The 16,079-nt window shown below is 50.2% G+C and overlaps 1 protein-coding gene across 1 annotated transcript in view; it reads left to right on the top strand.

Moving 5' to 3' along the window:
• Dnah1 (dynein axonemal heavy chain 1) overlaps positions 1 to 15,920 on the top strand; it is a 70,233-nt gene extending 54,313 nt beyond the window's left edge. The window contains exons 50-77 of the mRNA XM_042679777.1: positions 517 to 725; positions 1,122 to 1,293; positions 1,997 to 2,188; positions 2,503 to 2,613; positions 3,473 to 3,658; positions 3,972 to 4,163; positions 5,205 to 5,372; positions 5,458 to 5,649; positions 5,830 to 5,961; positions 6,384 to 6,509; positions 7,277 to 7,396; positions 7,500 to 7,649; positions 7,760 to 7,920; positions 8,512 to 8,737; positions 8,979 to 9,174; positions 9,419 to 9,570; positions 10,281 to 10,477; positions 10,717 to 10,861; positions 11,086 to 11,244; positions 11,325 to 11,456; positions 12,064 to 12,234; positions 12,314 to 12,493; positions 12,572 to 12,748; positions 13,363 to 13,533; positions 13,679 to 13,809; positions 14,177 to 14,528; positions 14,987 to 15,221; positions 15,753 to 15,920. Coding sequence (XP_042535711.1) covers positions 517 to 725; positions 1,122 to 1,293; positions 1,997 to 2,188; positions 2,503 to 2,613; positions 3,473 to 3,658; positions 3,972 to 4,163; positions 5,205 to 5,372; positions 5,458 to 5,649; positions 5,830 to 5,961; positions 6,384 to 6,509; positions 7,277 to 7,396; positions 7,500 to 7,649; positions 7,760 to 7,920; positions 8,512 to 8,737; positions 8,979 to 9,174; positions 9,419 to 9,570; positions 10,281 to 10,477; positions 10,717 to 10,861; positions 11,086 to 11,244; positions 11,325 to 11,456; positions 12,064 to 12,234; positions 12,314 to 12,493; positions 12,572 to 12,748; positions 13,363 to 13,533; positions 13,679 to 13,809; positions 14,177 to 14,528; positions 14,987 to 15,221; positions 15,753 to 15,874 — 4,857 coding nt within the window. The 3' untranslated portion in view covers positions 15,875 to 15,920. The remainder of the gene's footprint in view (positions 1 to 516; positions 726 to 1,121; positions 1,294 to 1,996; positions 2,189 to 2,502; positions 2,614 to 3,472; positions 3,659 to 3,971; positions 4,164 to 5,204; positions 5,373 to 5,457; positions 5,650 to 5,829; positions 5,962 to 6,383; positions 6,510 to 7,276; positions 7,397 to 7,499; positions 7,650 to 7,759; positions 7,921 to 8,511; positions 8,738 to 8,978; positions 9,175 to 9,418; positions 9,571 to 10,280; positions 10,478 to 10,716; positions 10,862 to 11,085; positions 11,245 to 11,324; positions 11,457 to 12,063; positions 12,235 to 12,313; positions 12,494 to 12,571; positions 12,749 to 13,362; positions 13,534 to 13,678; positions 13,810 to 14,176; positions 14,529 to 14,986; positions 15,222 to 15,752) is intronic.
• Positions 15,921 to 16,079: the final 159 nt, after the last annotated feature.

Here is a 16,079-nt window from a genome sequence, read left to right as displayed (position 1 = left end):
GGACCATAGCTGCTTCCTGGGCTTAAGGTCTCTCTGCAGGTCTCTAAGTGATGGAGAAAGACCGTAGCTCTGAGGCCACAAGACAAATAGTGCTGTGCTTAAAACTGGCTGGTAGTGGGGTTAGGCCTGTCCCAACTCAGGGATCCCTTCAGATAGTCATTGAGTCAGTCAATAAAATGAAGTACCCTCTGGCCCAAGCCAGATATTCCTACCTATAGCCATGATTTCCTCTTGTGAGTAAACCAAGGCCTAGAAGGAAACTGGAAAGGAAACAGGAAAATGCCATACCTCTACCCAGGACCCAAGTTCTTTCCACCGTTTATCTAATAGGGAAGTCCTGAGTGCAAATCTTGGGTTATGACTTATGCAGTCCTTCAAGTGACGCTGGTCTTCTTTGATCTGTAGTATTCTGATCTAAAAATGGGGCTGTTGTAAAGGTCCAGTGAGATAAGCTCATGGAATCCACACAAAGAGACCATCACAAAGACTGAGCTCCCAACCCTGGTCTTTCTCCAGATCAAAAACGAGTCCTTCCTGGAGGATATCAACAATGTTCTGAATTCAGGTGACATTCCCAACCTCTACAATGCTGATGAGCAGGACCAGATTGTCACCGCCATGAGGCCCTATATCCAGGAGCAGGGTCTGCCACCCACCAAAGCCAACCTCGTAGCTGCCTACACTGGGCGTGTGCGAAACAACATCCACATGGTGTTATGCATGAGGTATAAGCAGCTGTTGCCAGACCACACTGGGGCTGCAATTCTGGGCTGGTGGGGCCAGCCCCCAGGGATGCTAGAGACTTGGGGACTTAGGCCTGATATGATCCATGGCCCAAGTCTGGCCACCATAGTATTAGGACCGGGTTACTGTGCTATTATAGTCACTTTTGTTTTGGGTTTTTTTTTTTTTTTTGAAACTGATAGGAAAATTTATTTGGCTAGAAATACAATAGGCTGAAAGAAATTCAATAGGCTGAAAGCAGGTCATCTTGAAGGAGAAAACGACCTGTGTTGTTATATTCTGACTGCCATGTAAATAGGGATGTAGATGGACCCTGGTTCCTGAGGGCCTAAGTCAGTGTCTCTGATCCTCATTTGAGTACCTATCCCTCCCCCCAGCCCTATTGGAGAGGTCTTCAGAGCTCGCCTAAGGCAGTTCCCCTCCCTCGTCAACTGCTGTACCATTGACTGGTTTAATGAGTGGCCAGCAGAGGCCCTGGAGTCTGTGGCCACCAGGTTCCTGAATGAGATCCCAGAATTGGAATCTTCGCCAGAAATAGTTGAAGGACTGGTAGGTGTCTTGGTGAAGTGTGAGCTCTCAAGGCACACTGCTTCATTTTGGGTGTAGACTCAGGGTCATAGAGGCTGGGTCAGTGTCCAGGCTAACCACCAACAGTGAGCCATTGATCGTATAACTTTACCTGTCTAAGACTCAGTCACTTACTTGAGGAATGAGGAATGCCACAGGTCATAAAAGTATGGCAACAATATTTGGCACCTAGCTACGTGATTACTATCTCTATTATACTCTAAGGATTTCATGGCAGTTTCTGTCCAAGAGCTCCCTAACATAATTCCAGAGACCACACAAATGGGTTTGACTAGATTTGTCTGGTTCATCCTCAAAGGATGATGGCCCCCTGAAGGCCCCAAACTAGGATAAACCCACATTTCCCTGCCTAGCTAGTTTCTGGCCTTCTTTGCTCTTTCCCTCCCCCTAAATCCAACCTCCAAGGGAACAGTACCTTAGCACTCTCAAAGGCGGGCATCCAGCCACAGCTGGGAGGCACCTGGGTCCACATCAAAACCAATACTGTCCTTGACTTCTTTGAACCTTGGGTTTTTCATCTCCATTAAGAGGTGACCTTGACCTGGAGGATGTGAGGATCTTAGGAAAGCATGAGCATATGGTATGGAGGTTGCCCCATCCTTGGGGCTGCTGTGGCTTTGTGGGGGTACCCAGATACCCATCCTTGAGGACTCTTCCCTCACAGATTCAGGTTTGCGTGTATATCCACCAGTCAGTGTCCAAGAAGTGTGTTGAGTACCTGGCCGAACTGGCCCGCCACAACTACGTGACTCCCAAGAGCTATTTAGAATTGCTCAACATATTCTCCATCCTCATTGGGCAGAAGAAGCAGGAGGTGAAAACTGCAAAAAACCGTATGAAGAGTGGCTTAGACAAGGTGAGCTTGAAGAGATCTTGTGGACAATGGCTAACTGCCTGTGGTTCTATCCACTGGGTCTTTAATGCCTGCAGAGTGACTGAAGACCAAGAGATTGAAACAGGTAACACTTTCCATTTAAGACCAAGGGCAAGCCAAATCAGGATACCTCCACAGATTCCTTAGAGTACTAGGCCTCTTCCCCTGGAATCCACTGGGCTACATAGAAGCCTTGAATGAAGGTGACATAGTAGGGCCCTTTCCCCAGCACCCAGATATGCTGATCCCTGCCGTACCTAATTTGTTCTCTAACCCATCCGTCCCCCACACCCTAGCTGCTGAGCACTTCTGAGGATGTGGCCAAGATGCAGGAAGAACTGGAGATTATGCGCCCCATGCTGGAGGAGGCTGCCAAGGACACTATGTCCACTATGGAGCAGATCAAGGTTAGGACGCTCCCAGACTCCTCTGCCAGATGTGCAATTCTATCCAAGAATGCTCAACATCTGTAATCACCAGATCTTTAGCTCCTGAACTCTGCAAATCATCAAGCTTTTGTGTACCTGTTTCATTATTCCGCAGCCATACACTTGTGTGACAAATGCTTGGTCAGAACAATATAATGCCACAGGCAAATGTGTAGATTCCTCACAGCATGAGGGCCTGTATTTGAAGGCCCCACCCTCCCTAGCAGACATAACCAATTTGTACATTCATTATGATAGTAGTAAAGTGCCATGCTCTGGAAAGGAATTAAGAATACCTTTTGCCTGGCATGCCTGTAATACTAGCTATTCAGAAGGCTGATATCTGAAGATTACAGTTTGAAGCTAGCCCAGACAGGAAAGTCCGTAAAGTCTGTAAGACTTGTTTAAAAAAAAAAAAAAAAGACCTGTGGCTTACCTGATAACACTAGTCTTGAGCAAAAAAGCTCAGCAACAGGGTTCAGGCCCTGAGTTCAAGTCCCAGCCTAGAATTCAAACACCAGGATGAGCATACACACACACACACACACACACACACACACACACACACATTTCTTTCTCTGACATGTGCAAAAGGCCATGTGGGGGCTTGGCGCCCCTGCCCCATTAAGTTGGTATGTTCAATTCTGGAAGCCCCTGAACTTCATGGTAAACATTTGGGATGTGAAAAGAGCTACTCCCAGACCTCTGGGAGGGAGGGCCCTTGGAGAATAGGATGCCCCAACCCTCATCCCCTTTTTTCTGGAAGATCAAGACGCAGAAGGGAGAAAGAGCAGCTGGGCATGCCTGTCTCTGTTGCTGAACATATTCTTTTCCCTAGGTGGATACAGCCATTGCTGAGGAGACCCGAAATTCAGTACAGGCTGAGGAGAACAAGGCCAATGAGAAAGCCAGAAAGGCACAAGCCATTGCTGATGATGCTCAGAAAGATCTGGATGAGGCTCTACCAGCCTTGGATGCAGCCCTGGCTAGTCTCCGCAACCTCAACAAGAATGATGTAACTGAGGTAGGAAGCTAGGCATCCTTTTGTCCCTCCCTCTCCCACCGCTCTCATTGCTTGGGACCTAGGAATGTCTCCAGGCCCTAACTCCACTCATCATTTGAGAACCATGTGCCAAGAAGCAAGAATAGACCCAAGATGGCTGCCCTACCCTCTGTGTGCCAGCCCCTAGGTAGCTACAGGTTAAGTATGACCTCAGAGAATCTGAGTATGCCCTTGGTCCTGTGGCAGTAGGGACTTGATTTGTGGGGACCACTGTCCCCAGGAAATCACTTAGTGATGGACCTCTCCCTTCCCTAATATGTGACTTTGCCTATAGGTACGTGCAATGCAGCGGCCACCCCCAGGTGTGAAGCTAGTCATAGAAGCTGTGTGCATCATGAAGGGGATCAAGCCCAAGAAGGTGCCTGGAGAGAAACCAGGCACCAAAGTGGATGACTACTGGGAGCCAGGCAAGGGGCTTCTACAGGACCCAGGTCGCTTCCTCGAGAGCCTCTTCAAGTTTGACAAGGTAAGCAGACCAGCCCAAGGCAAAGATATGATCCAGCAGAGCAAGAAGGCTGAGAGGAGCCTGGTATACCAGGGTGCCTACGTGTACTGTGGTCCCGGTCCTCTCTGGCTGCCTTATCTCTACGAACAACACACATTGTCCTATAAGTCATATAATCTGCCAGGTCCATGACCTTGCCCTAAGGAGCTGTCTGGTGAGGTAACAGCAGATCTGCTTGCAAATATGCATTGATGAAATTGGGATCAGGGCAGGCTCAAGCGCACTGGATGCCACTTCCAGTCATTCCAAGGCCTTTTTGCTCTGGGCCTCCTGGCCTTGACCAAGACATTTACTATTTGCTCAGTATTATTTTGCCCCCTTGGCCTCAGCATCTGAGGTTTTGCTTTCCCTGTGTGTCTCTGGGTTTGTCTGTCTACCATTTGGGGGTCTCAGTGTTGGGTCATATGCTGCACTGTGGTTGGAGTCTCATCAAGGAGCCCTCTCCAGCCCAGATATTAGTCAAGAGGTAGTTGCCCATCCTCACACACTGAACTGGAAAGTAGAGACAGTAGCCTGGCTTAATAGCATCAGAAAAGAAACCACAAGCTCAGGTTCCGCTGGGCCCACCCAAACTCTGACCATGGGAGTTGGCTAGCAACACAGATTCCTGCACCTATCATGAGCTCCAGAATGTGGTAGGTTCTCTGGAACACCAGAGCCACTTAGTTTTCTCTCCTACCTTCTGATAGTCTCACTCTCAAAAGAAGCTCTTGCCTTTAAATGAGTTGTTTGTTATTGTTGTTGTTTTTAAATAGGACCTGTGGATTATCACATCTTGAGGCTTCAGAGGAATTTATGTGAAATACTAGGGACATAGAAATTCCTTGTCTGGCCAGATTTTCTGGGTTGTGTTTGCTCTATACTGCTATACTATGTGCAGGCCTACAGAGGATATAGGGCCTAGAAGCAGAATCAGAGACCTCAGAGACTTCCCTTCCCAGCAGAGCCCACCCCTGTCTCCTTTGGGAAACAACTTCCTGAAGCCCATGGTTCCCACTCCAGGACAACATTGGGGAAGCAGTGATCAAATCCATCCAACCATACATTGACAATGATGAGTTCCAGCCTGCTGCCATTGCCAAGGTGTCCAAAGCCTGCACATCTATCTGCCAGTGGGTGCGCGCCATGCATAAGTACCACTTTGTGGCCAAGGCTGTGGAGCCCAAGCGGGTAAGGATAGGTCAGAGCTGGTGGGGGAAGGCTCTCCTTCCCAAGTTCTCATGGTGAGCTGACAGGCCCCTCTCTTTGTGGGCAGCAAGCACTGCGGGAAGCCCAGGATGACCTGGAAGTGACACAGCAGATCCTGGAGGAGGCAAAGCAGCGCCTTCATGAGGTGGAAGATGGCATTGCCACAATGCAGGCCAAGTACCGAGAATGTGTTGCTAAGAAGGAAGAGTTGGAGCTAAAGTGTGAGCAGTGTGAGCAGCGGCTGGGCAGAGCAGACAAGGTGTGCTGCCCTTTCTCTATGAAACACAGTGATGTGACTACTCAGAAAGGCCTGTGCTGGGAGGTTCTGGGGTGGCTGTCCACATCCCACCTTAGCAGCTATCAAGGCTGCTGCTGGCAGGGCCAGCCCCAACCCTCAAGCCAGCCTCCCAGCACTCACACTATGGGACTGCTTCTGCAGCTCATCAATGGACTAGCGGACGAGAAGGTGCGCTGGCAAGACACAGTAGAGAACCTGGACCACATGCTCTACAACATCTCTGGTGATGTGCTGGTAGCCTCTGGCTTTGTGGCCTACCTGGGTCCCTTCACGGTAAGGATTCCCAGCTCAACTTCTGAACAGCCTCACCTCCATGAGGGCAGCCTACAGGCTGTAAGTAAAGGACAAGAAGGCACCAGAGCAGCCAGAAGAGCTGCTCTTGGGAGCTGCCCTTCTAGTGCGAACACAGGAGAGCCTCACATGTATATTTGTGTGTTTCAGACACCCTTCTAAATGCTTCATCCTATGTCCCATCTAATCCTCACATTCAATTCTTATGGGAAGATGTTAGTGCTGCCTTTTCACAGATAAGAGGCTGAGGTTTGTGAATCCAAGCAAGTAGGTGCAAAAGGCAGGTTTTAGCTTCACGTCTGAGCTTTGACTTCTGTGTGCAACAACTAAGCTGGGGTTGAATAGGAGGTGGAATGGGTGCTGGAGTCTCTGGTGTGGTGATCTTAAATCTGGCATTTTCCTAGGGCCAGTACCGCACAACGCTGTATGAACAGTGGGTCAAGCAGCTCACAATTCACAGGGTCCCACACACTTCTGAGCCCACACTAATCGGGACACTGGGAAACCCCGTGAAGATCCGTTCGTGGCAGGTACCTTCCCAGGGTCAGGAGTGACCAGGCTGGGCCCCAAATCACCTCCCTCCCTCCTACCTTCTTTTCTATCTGGCTTGGAGATGGCTCCCCTGGGCCAAGCAAGATGAAGGATAGTAAAAAAAAAAAAATGAGAGAGAGAGAGGGAGGGAGGGAGGGAAGGAGGGAGGAAGCGAGCAAGCGAGCTGGGTTAAGTGTGGCATAGATGAGGGAAGAAGACTTAAGGGTATTTGTAAAAGAATGAGACAAGAGAGCAGTATCCACTGTAAGGGTTAAGAAAGGTTTCCTGTGGGCTGGGAAGGTGGCTCAGTGGTAGAGTGCTTGCCTTGCATGCATGAGGCCCTGGGAAAGAAAGAAAGAAAAAGAAAGAAAGAAAGGAAAAGAAAGGAAGGACCTAGATGCTAAAAGGCAAGCAAGTTGGCAAAGAAAGATAATAAAGAGGCTGTAGACAGAAGCCAAAGGCCAAAAAAGCCAAATATAGGCCAAGGCCAAGAAGGTCTGCAGGGTGTGCACTCTGTGAAAGTAGTGTCACTGAGTGAGGACTCAGGAGGCATGAGGACAGAAATACCCAGCACAGGAAGGCACCAGGGGCTAGCCCAGATTCAGGAGGGGCAGAAATCCTAGAAGAGACTGAGACCTTGCCTGTACTGCCTCTGTCCTCTACATCCCAGGGTGAGATAAAGAATGAAGTCCGTTGCCAAAGCATGAGGTTGGGAGTAACTCTTCTTAACAAGAGCCCTTACCCAGGTATACCTGGCCTTACACAGATTGCTGGCCTCCCCAATGACACTCTGTCGGTGGAGAATGGAGTCATCAACCAGTACTCCCAGCGCTGGACCCACTTCATTGACCCTCAGAGCCAAGCCAACAAATGGATCAAAAACATGGTAAGCTTTCTCCCCCACCCCAGTCAGGCCAAACAGGAGCAGGGGAAAAGTTGAGTCCCATGCTACCTCTTAACCCTTACTTAACTTCTCCCTGTTCCTACAGGAAAAAGAAAATGGACTGGATGTGTTCAAACTGAGTGACCGAGACTTCCTGCGCAGCATGGAGAATGCCATACGCTTTGGCAAACCATGCCTTCTGGAGAATGTGGGAGAGGAGCTAGACCCCGCCCTGGAGCCTGTGCTGCTCAAGCAGGTGGGCCTGTCAGGGAGGGAGAGATGTGGGCTAGAGGCTTGGACAGGGATCTGTCCACACCACACAGATGAAGCTCTTGCCACAGTGCTTGCCCGTCTCACCCATCATAGACATACAAGCAGCAGGGAAACACAGTGCTGAAACTGGGGGACACTGTGATCCCCTACCATGAGGACTTCAGGATGTATATCACCACCAAGCTGCCAAACCCACACTACACCCCTGAGATTGCCACTAAACTCACTCTCATCAACTTCACCCTGTCACCCAGGTAAGCCTTACCCAGTGCCCTCTCAAGCATCAGCCCTGCCCCTCCTACCAGCTGTCCCTTGGTCACCCCCACACTAGTACCATAGGGACTTGTGTTTCCCTACTCAATGATCCCCCAGCTTCCTCTTAGATATAGATATAGATATAGATCCCAAGGCTTTTCTACCTGCCTCCATTTCCACCTAGGAACCCTCACTCCACAGTCCCGTTCGGTGTCAAGGCCCCCATCCCAGTGGTTACTATGAACCTCTCCACAACCCAGAGAGCAAAAGCACCCTGTGGCCTGTCCTTTTGGTCACCCCAAACTCTTACATGCTAAGGAAGAACTGCTCAGGGATTCCAGCTCCAACAAGCCATCCCCTGATGGGACTCCAGACTGCCACCCAAGGTCTAAGAACAGAACTTTTATTTTGAAGGCAGCCTTTGCACTGTCTCTGTAGCTTGAGATGGAGGTCAGCCCTCCCAAGCTGTCACTGGCAAGGATGCTGGGCTCTTGCAGACTCAGGGCACAGGTAGATAAGTGAGAAGACTCAAAGCTGTCCCTCTAGAGCTTACCAGGCATTACCAACATGGTTTCACTTGCCCCTGGCAGTGGCCTAGAGGACCAGCTACTAGGCCAGGTAGTGGCTGAGGAGCGACCCGACTTGGAGGAGGCCAAGAACCAGCTGATTATCAGTAATGCTAAGATGCGTCAGGAGCTGAAGGACATTGAAGACCAGATCCTCTACCGACTAAGCTCCTCTGAGGGCAACCCTGTGGATGACATGGAGCTCATCAAGGTGCTAGAGGCTTCTAAGATGAAAGCCGCTGAAATCCAGGTCAGCAACTGCATGCCCACCCACCTGCCTCTCCCCTCCTGCCCTCAACTTCTCCCCACATGCCCCAAGTCTGCTCCCACTTCTCCCCATCTGTCCCACACCTTTTTCTACATCTCCTCACCTGCCCAGCCTTGCTTCCCCCATCTTAACCCACCTGCCTCAGACCTCCCCCCCGCCTCCATTGCTTTCTGCTCTTTGCTAGCCTACCTGGGTTTTCACATGCCTCACACTGTAACCCCAGGCCAAGGTCAGGATTGCAGAGCAGACAGAGAAGGACATTGATCTCACACGCATGGAGTATATACCTGTGGCTGTCCGCACCCAGATCCTCTTCTTCTGTGTATCTGACCTGGCCAGTGTGGACCCCATGTACCAGTACTCCCTCGAATGGTTCCTCAACATCTTCCTCTCCGGCATTGCCAACTCTGAGAGGGCAGGTAATCCTGGTCCACCCTGACATAGGAATGTAGGGGCACATTTCCACTGTGGGACACAGATATAAACTCATACCCATGTTCACTGGCACATCCACTACTCCCAAGCCTCCTTGGACCCCTCTGTACTGTTAACAACAGTTCATAGGTATGCCCAGACTCTTCCCCCAAAGGCTGAGGGAGACTGGATAGACTGGGCTAGATCTCCCTTCTTCCTGAGCTCTACCATCACCACTCTGCCCTGCAGACAACCTGAAGAAGCGCATTGTCAACATCAACCGCTACCTGACCTACAGCCTTTATAGCAATGTCTGCCGCAGCCTCTTTGAGAAGCATAAGCTTATGTTTGCTTTCCTGTTGTGTGTCCGCATCATGATGAATGAGGGCAAGATCAACCAGGTAAAGGAGCAGACAGGTTGCCAGTAGACTGTCTGCATGAGGGTTTGCCCTCTTGTAGATCTGAGAGGACAGCCTAAATGGAAAGGAAAAGTCCCTTTATTCACAGCATGAACAATAGGCTTAAGGAAACCCAATTGCTTGCTTAAACACAACAGAAAACCCTGGGTTCATGTTACCTGATCAATGATGTGAGCACAGGCCTTCTTAAAACCTTGAATCTGCCAGGCACAGGTGGCTCACACCTGTAATCTTAGCTACTCAGGAGGCTGAGATTTGAGGATCACAGTTCAAAGCCAGCCTAGGAAGGAAAGTCTGTGAGACTCTTATCTCCAATAAACTACTCAGAAAAAGCCAGAAGTGGTGCTGAGGCTCAAGTGGTTCAGGACTAACCTTGAACACAAAGAGGCTCAGGGATAGCACCCAAGCCCTGAGTTCAAGCCCCAGGACCAGAAAAAAGAATTTTGTTAAGCCCCAAAACACAAAAAACCTTGAATGTGCTGTCCCCAAGAGCAGACTCTCCTGAGCCTCCACAGGGTTTTGGCTAGGAGATCCTGTGGAGCACACTCCAGGAAAGGACAGAGTAAAGATACCATCCAAAGCTGTTTGACCAACACCCCCAGAGGCAGTTGGATTTTTCTAGATGAAGTGCCCAGAGGCAAGGAAATGCTGGCCCCAGGGCCTAGGAACCAACCTTCTCTGTCCCCTTTCAGGGTGAATGGCGCTACCTTCTGTCTGGGGGCTCCATTCAAGCCATGACTGAGAACCCTGCACCAAACTGGCTGTCAGACAGGGCCTGGAGAGACATCCTGGCACTATCCATCCTACCAACCTTTTCCGCTTTCTCTTCTGACTTTGTGAAACATCTCTCAAGTTTCCGGAAAATCTTCGACAGCCTTGAGCCTCACCGGTGAGCTGGGTTCCAGAGTATGGCAAATATGGTACCTGGAGGAAATGAGAGCCCAGGAACAGCCATAGAGGGGCTTCTGGGAGGGATCACCCAGGTTTTTCTGCACGTGTGGCCATCTCAGGTCCCTGACTCTGTATTCTTGGAACACTTCACTGTCCCCTGCTGTCCAGCTACCAAAATTCCTGGGGTCTGAGGTCTACTACAGGCTGGCTCTCAGGGAGATATGGGTACTGTTACAGGGAGCCCTTGCCTGGCATCTGGGAAAAGTTCTTGGACCAGTTCCAGAAACTGCTAGTTCTCCGCTGTCTGCGTGGAGACAAAGTTACCAATGCCATGCAGGACTTTGTGGCCAACAACTTGGAGCCACGCTTCATTGAGCCCCAGGCAAGTGTGATATCCAGAAATAATATGTAAGTCTCAGTGCAGGCTGCACTGAACAGACTACCTCATAACCTTGGGTCATGTCAGAACCCCCAAAGCATCTAGGAAGTTGCAGGCCTCACTAGGAAGGCCTGGGCCCTCCTTGAGAGCCCCAGATCCTTTTTCCTTGTCCTGGGCCCTGTTTCTCCTTAGCTTCAAGGGGTGCCAGCATCTTTCCATCCATGCAGACAGCCAACTTGTCTCTGGTGTTCAAAGATTCCAACTCCACGACACCCCTCATCTTTGTGCTGTCACCTGGCACAGACCCAGCTGCTGATCTCTACAAGTTTGCCGAAGAGATGAAGTTTTCCAAGAAGCTCTCTGCCATCTCCCTGGGTCAGGGGCAGGTAAGAGGTAGGCAGGAAAGAAGGGATGAGACTGGGGGATGGGCAGCTGTCCATCACCAACCAGTACTCCGACTCCACAGGGCCCTCGGGCAGAAGCAATGATGCGCAGCTCCATAGAGAGGGGCAAATGGGTCTTCTTCCAGAATTGCCACCTGGCACCAAGCTGGATGCCAGCCCTGGAACGCCTCATTGAGCACATCAACCCTGACAAGGTATTCCATGCTTCCAGTCACAGACCCACTATGCCCTTTTCTATAAGGGAACTAATTAAGCTATCCAGGACTGATGAGGCTTAAATAAGATAATCCTGTGAAGCACTCAGCTCCAAAGTGAGTGACATATGTATTAATGACTTTACGTATAATGTCAGAAATAGATTAATCCCAACAGTCCTCCCAGTTATTAGGTCTCAAGGGATCTGCCTAGGATTGGTAACCCTGGGATTTGCCAAAGCCTCTGTGTGTGTGTATGAGTGTGTGTGTATGCCAGTCTCACACTCTCACTTGGGCAGTCTATGCTTCTTGATGGCACTCTATTTCTTGAGCCATACATGTATTTCTGACTCTGCTACTTAATTAGAGATGAGTCTCATGGGTTTATCTGCTTAGACTGGCTTTGAACCACAAACCTTAGATCAGCATCCTGAGTAGCTAAGATTATAGGCATGAACCACTGGCACCCAGTCCATATTCTTAACCACTTGTCCATGCAACATTTGCTGACTTAGCCCAAAGAAGTAGGTCACAGGTGATCTCAAGGATGCTGGATAGGAGGGTACCTAAGCTCTGGTCTTTTTCATGAGAAGCCCTGGTCCACCAGGTACACCGGGACTTCCGCCTGTGGCTCACTAGCCTTCCCAGCAACAAGTTCCCAGTGTCCATCTTGCAAAATGGCTCCAAGATGACCATTGAGCCACCACGTGGAGTCAAGGCCAACCTGTTAAAGTCCTATAACAACCTCAGCGATGACTTCCTTCATTCCTGTAATAAGGTGATAAATATTTGATGCACACCAATCTACTTGCTTCCATCCCTGTTTCTTATACCTGCTGTCCCTCTACTTCCTGCAGGTGATGGAGTTCAAGTCCCTGCTGCTGTCTCTGTGTCTATTCCATGGAAATGCACTAGAACGTCGTAAGTTTGGGCCCCTAGGCTTCAACATCCCCTATGAGTTCACAGATGGAGACCTGCGCATCTGCATTAGCCAACTCAAGATGTTCCTAGATGAATATGATGATATCCCTTATAAGGTGGGCCAGGGATAGATGGGAAGGGGGGGTGGTCAGTGGCTTGGGCAATTATGAGAGCCCTCACCATCCACTGTGTAGGTCCTCAAGTACACAGCTGGGGAGATCAACTATGGGGGCCGCGTTACTGATGACTGGGATCGCCGCTGCGTCATGAACATCTTGGAGGACTTCTACAACCCTGACGTGCTCTCCCCTGACCACAGCTACAGTCCCTCTGGTGTTTACCACCAGATCCAACCCACCTATGACCTCAACGTGAGGCCACCCCCATGGGTTGGGCATGATTACTAGGCAGGGTTCTAGAATTCCATGGACACTTTGATGCCAGGGGTCTAGCAGGGAAGGCATGATCCTCCCTCTAGAAGCATCCTTTCCATTAATCCATCCTACAGTGAGAGAAATAAGAATTAATTCTTGCCACTATAAAACAAACTGGAGAGAGAGGTGAATTCAGACTCACCATTTCCTATGTGTAGTTGCTCAGTGTGGTGACCAATCCAGGTTCTTCAGTCAGGGAGGCTCCCAGAGGACATACTTCCAGTGAGGTATGTGAGAAGTCTAAGGCTAGGTTGAGTGGGCCCAGTGCAAAAGCACCTATGCTAGGGGTGGTGGACTACATCAGGTTTGAACAGCTACATGAAGTAGCAGGAAGCTAGAAGGCAGTGAGGGAAGGACGCTGGGAGGGAAGGATGCTGGGAGGGGAGCAAACAGCATACAGCATCAAAGATACCATGCGGTTCTGAGAACAATAAGAGCCCCAAGGATTACTACCAGGGGTGACAAGTAGTGTGCTTAATAGGAAGGTGACTCTGAAGGCTGGGAGGATTAGAGCAAGGCAGGGCCTTCATCTTTGGCCCTCTACCTCCTAGGGCTACCTCTCGTATATAAAGAGCCTCCCACTCAATGATATGCCTGAAATCTTTGGCCTACATGACAATGCCAACATCACCTTTGCCCAGAATGAGACTTTTGCTCTGCTTGGTGCCATCATCCAGCTGCAGCCTAAATCATCCTCTGCAGGTGGCCAAGGCAGGGAAGAGGTGGGTGATAGCAAGGGAAAGGGCCAACGTCTGGGCAAGTCAGGTTCTGCCATCTTGACTGCTCCCCTGTGGGAAGGACTGGTTGTGAAATCTTGAAGGGGTTGAAGGAGGCCAGCCCTATCAGTCAACGTCTCTGCCTCTGCAGATAGTAGAGAATGTAGCTGAGGACATTCTGGTCCAAGTGCCTGAACCTATCAACCTGCAATGGGTGGTCACCAAGTACCCTGTGCTTTATGAGGAATCAATGAACACAGTGCTGGCACAAGAGGTCATTAGGTAAGTCCTCCTACTTCACTCTTAGCCCTGAGTAAGTGGTCACTCAGCTGTAAGGAAATGACCACAGGAGTCAGCTACCACGGGCTAGATGTCATGCTAAGTGCTAAACATCTATCCTCTACCTCAATGACTTATACCATATTTTAAATAATTTGAGCCCATCCCACCCCCCCACTACCCCACCCCCCCCCAAAAAACCCACTAAGTGACTACCTCAGGTTATGTACTTGCTAAGGGCCAAGAGATTTATACCCAGCTCTGCACTCTTAGCCTCTAAGTTTGTCATTACTTTTTTGTCTATGACTTCAAGTTGCAAAGTGTAAGACACTGACACATGACCTCTACTTCCTGGTCACTGGCCCCATAGGTACAACCGGCTGATAAAGGTGATCATACAGACGTTGCGAGACATGCTCAAGGCACTCAAGGGGCTGGTGGTGATGTCCTCACAGCTGGAGCTTATGGCTGGCAGCTTGTACAACAACACTGTGCCTGAGCTCTGGAATGCAAAGGCCTACCCATCGCTCAAGCCACTGGCCTCATGGGTCATGGACCTGATAAAGCGCCTGGACTTCCTAGACACCTGGATCCAAAATGGCATCCCAGCTGTCTTTTGGATCAGTGGCTTCTTCTTCCCTCAGGCTTTCCTGACAGGCACTCTACAGAACTTTGCCCGAAAGTTCGTCATCTCTATTGACACTATCACCTTTGATTTCAAGGTCTGGACAGCCAGGGCAAGGTCAGGTGACAGACTGGGGTGGCTCTAGCAGGAGCACTATAATCATAGCAACTCTGAGCAAGAGGGTGGGAAGCTAAGCCAGAAGAGGCCAAGAACCCTGTAAAAATTCACAGGACAGGGCTGGGAAGGTGGCTCAGTGCCTTGCATGCATGAGGCCCTGGGTTTGATTCCTCAGCACCACATAAGCAAAAAGAAAAAAGCCGGAAGTGGCACTGTGGCTCAAGGGGTAGAGCCCTAGCCTTGAGCTGAAGAGCTGAGGGACAGCGCTCAGGCCCAGAGTTCAGGTCCCACGAATGGACCCCCCCCCAAAAAAAAAAATTCACAGGACAGGGTATAGGCTACTGGCTAAGATAGCAGGTTTCAGATGGCAAAAAACAGCTCTTGGGACAGTCCCTCTAACCAAAATCTGGGTGTTAGTTGTGTCTGTGCCCATCACAGGTGATGGCTGAGTCATCATCAGAGCTCAAAAGCAGGCCCGAAGATGGGTGTTACATCCATGGACTATTCCTGGAAGGTGCCCGCTGGGACCCTGTGAACTTCGAGTTGGATGAGTCTCGGCCCAAGGAGCTGTACACAGAAATGGCTGTCATCTGGCTCTTACCAAAGCCCAACCGCAAGGCCACGTTGCAGAACTACTATTTATGTCCTATCTACAAGACATTGACCCGTGCTGGTATGGGAAGCAGGGCAAGGAGCCTATACTTTAGAGAGAGGTGTGGGTAGTCAGGACTGACCCAACCCAGCCCAAGTCAGCTGTTACTAATCCAAATTAGCTGAACAGAAAAGCTGACAAAAGGAAAAAGCTGTCAGAGGTTTGTCAGTAGAGCCATGCTAGCAGCAGGCATGTTAATACCCAGTAACTAGTTCTAGCCTGCCAGCCTCCCCAGCAGATCCACTTTGAGTCCTGGGAACCTATGAGCCTCACTGGTCACTGGGCGTCCAGAGGAGTAATTGAAGCCCAGAAAGGGGAAAAGCCTAGGCTGCGACTATCCAGGAAAGAGTAGGGCCTCCAACTCTAACCCTTACCTTGAGTCCTCTGGGCAGGATTAAGCTTTGGCCACACCTACTCACCAGGCAGGCTTCCTCTGGTGCCAAAGCCTCCTCCATGCTCCCAATTCAATCTGCCAAATTCCCTGCCCTTGCCCTACCCCTGCTCTAGAGGTGACAGGGCATGACCTGACCTTTTCTTTTTTGCCTCCTCCAGGAACACTATCTACCACAGGCCACTCCACCAACTATGTCATTGCTGTGGAGATCCCTACCCAACAGCCTCAGCGACACTGGATAAAGCGTGGTGTGGCCCTCATCTGTGCCCTGGACTACTAGATTCAGATGGAAGGACCAGAGTCATTAAAGTCAAGTTTTTCAGTCAGTCCAGGTGTGCCATGGCTGCTTGTGTGAGGCCCCCTCTGCAGGACCCATTGCCAGTGTGGGGTTGAGGAACTGCAGCAGGCTCAGCAGAGGCAGCTATGGCCCCACTGTATCTGTATTAGGAATAAAATGTATATCCTCGAATCCCAGTGTACCTTCT

Source organism: Dipodomys spectabilis, unplaced genomic scaffold, assembly GCF_019054845.1.
Source record: "Dipodomys spectabilis isolate Male_0828 unplaced genomic scaffold, ASM1905484v1 ptg000054l, whole genome shotgun sequence".
NCBI lineage: Eukaryota > Metazoa > Chordata > Mammalia > Rodentia > Heteromyidae > Dipodomys > Dipodomys spectabilis.
The sequence above is the reverse complement of the archived record's forward strand: the minus strand, read 5'-3'. Positions and strand labels throughout refer to the sequence as shown.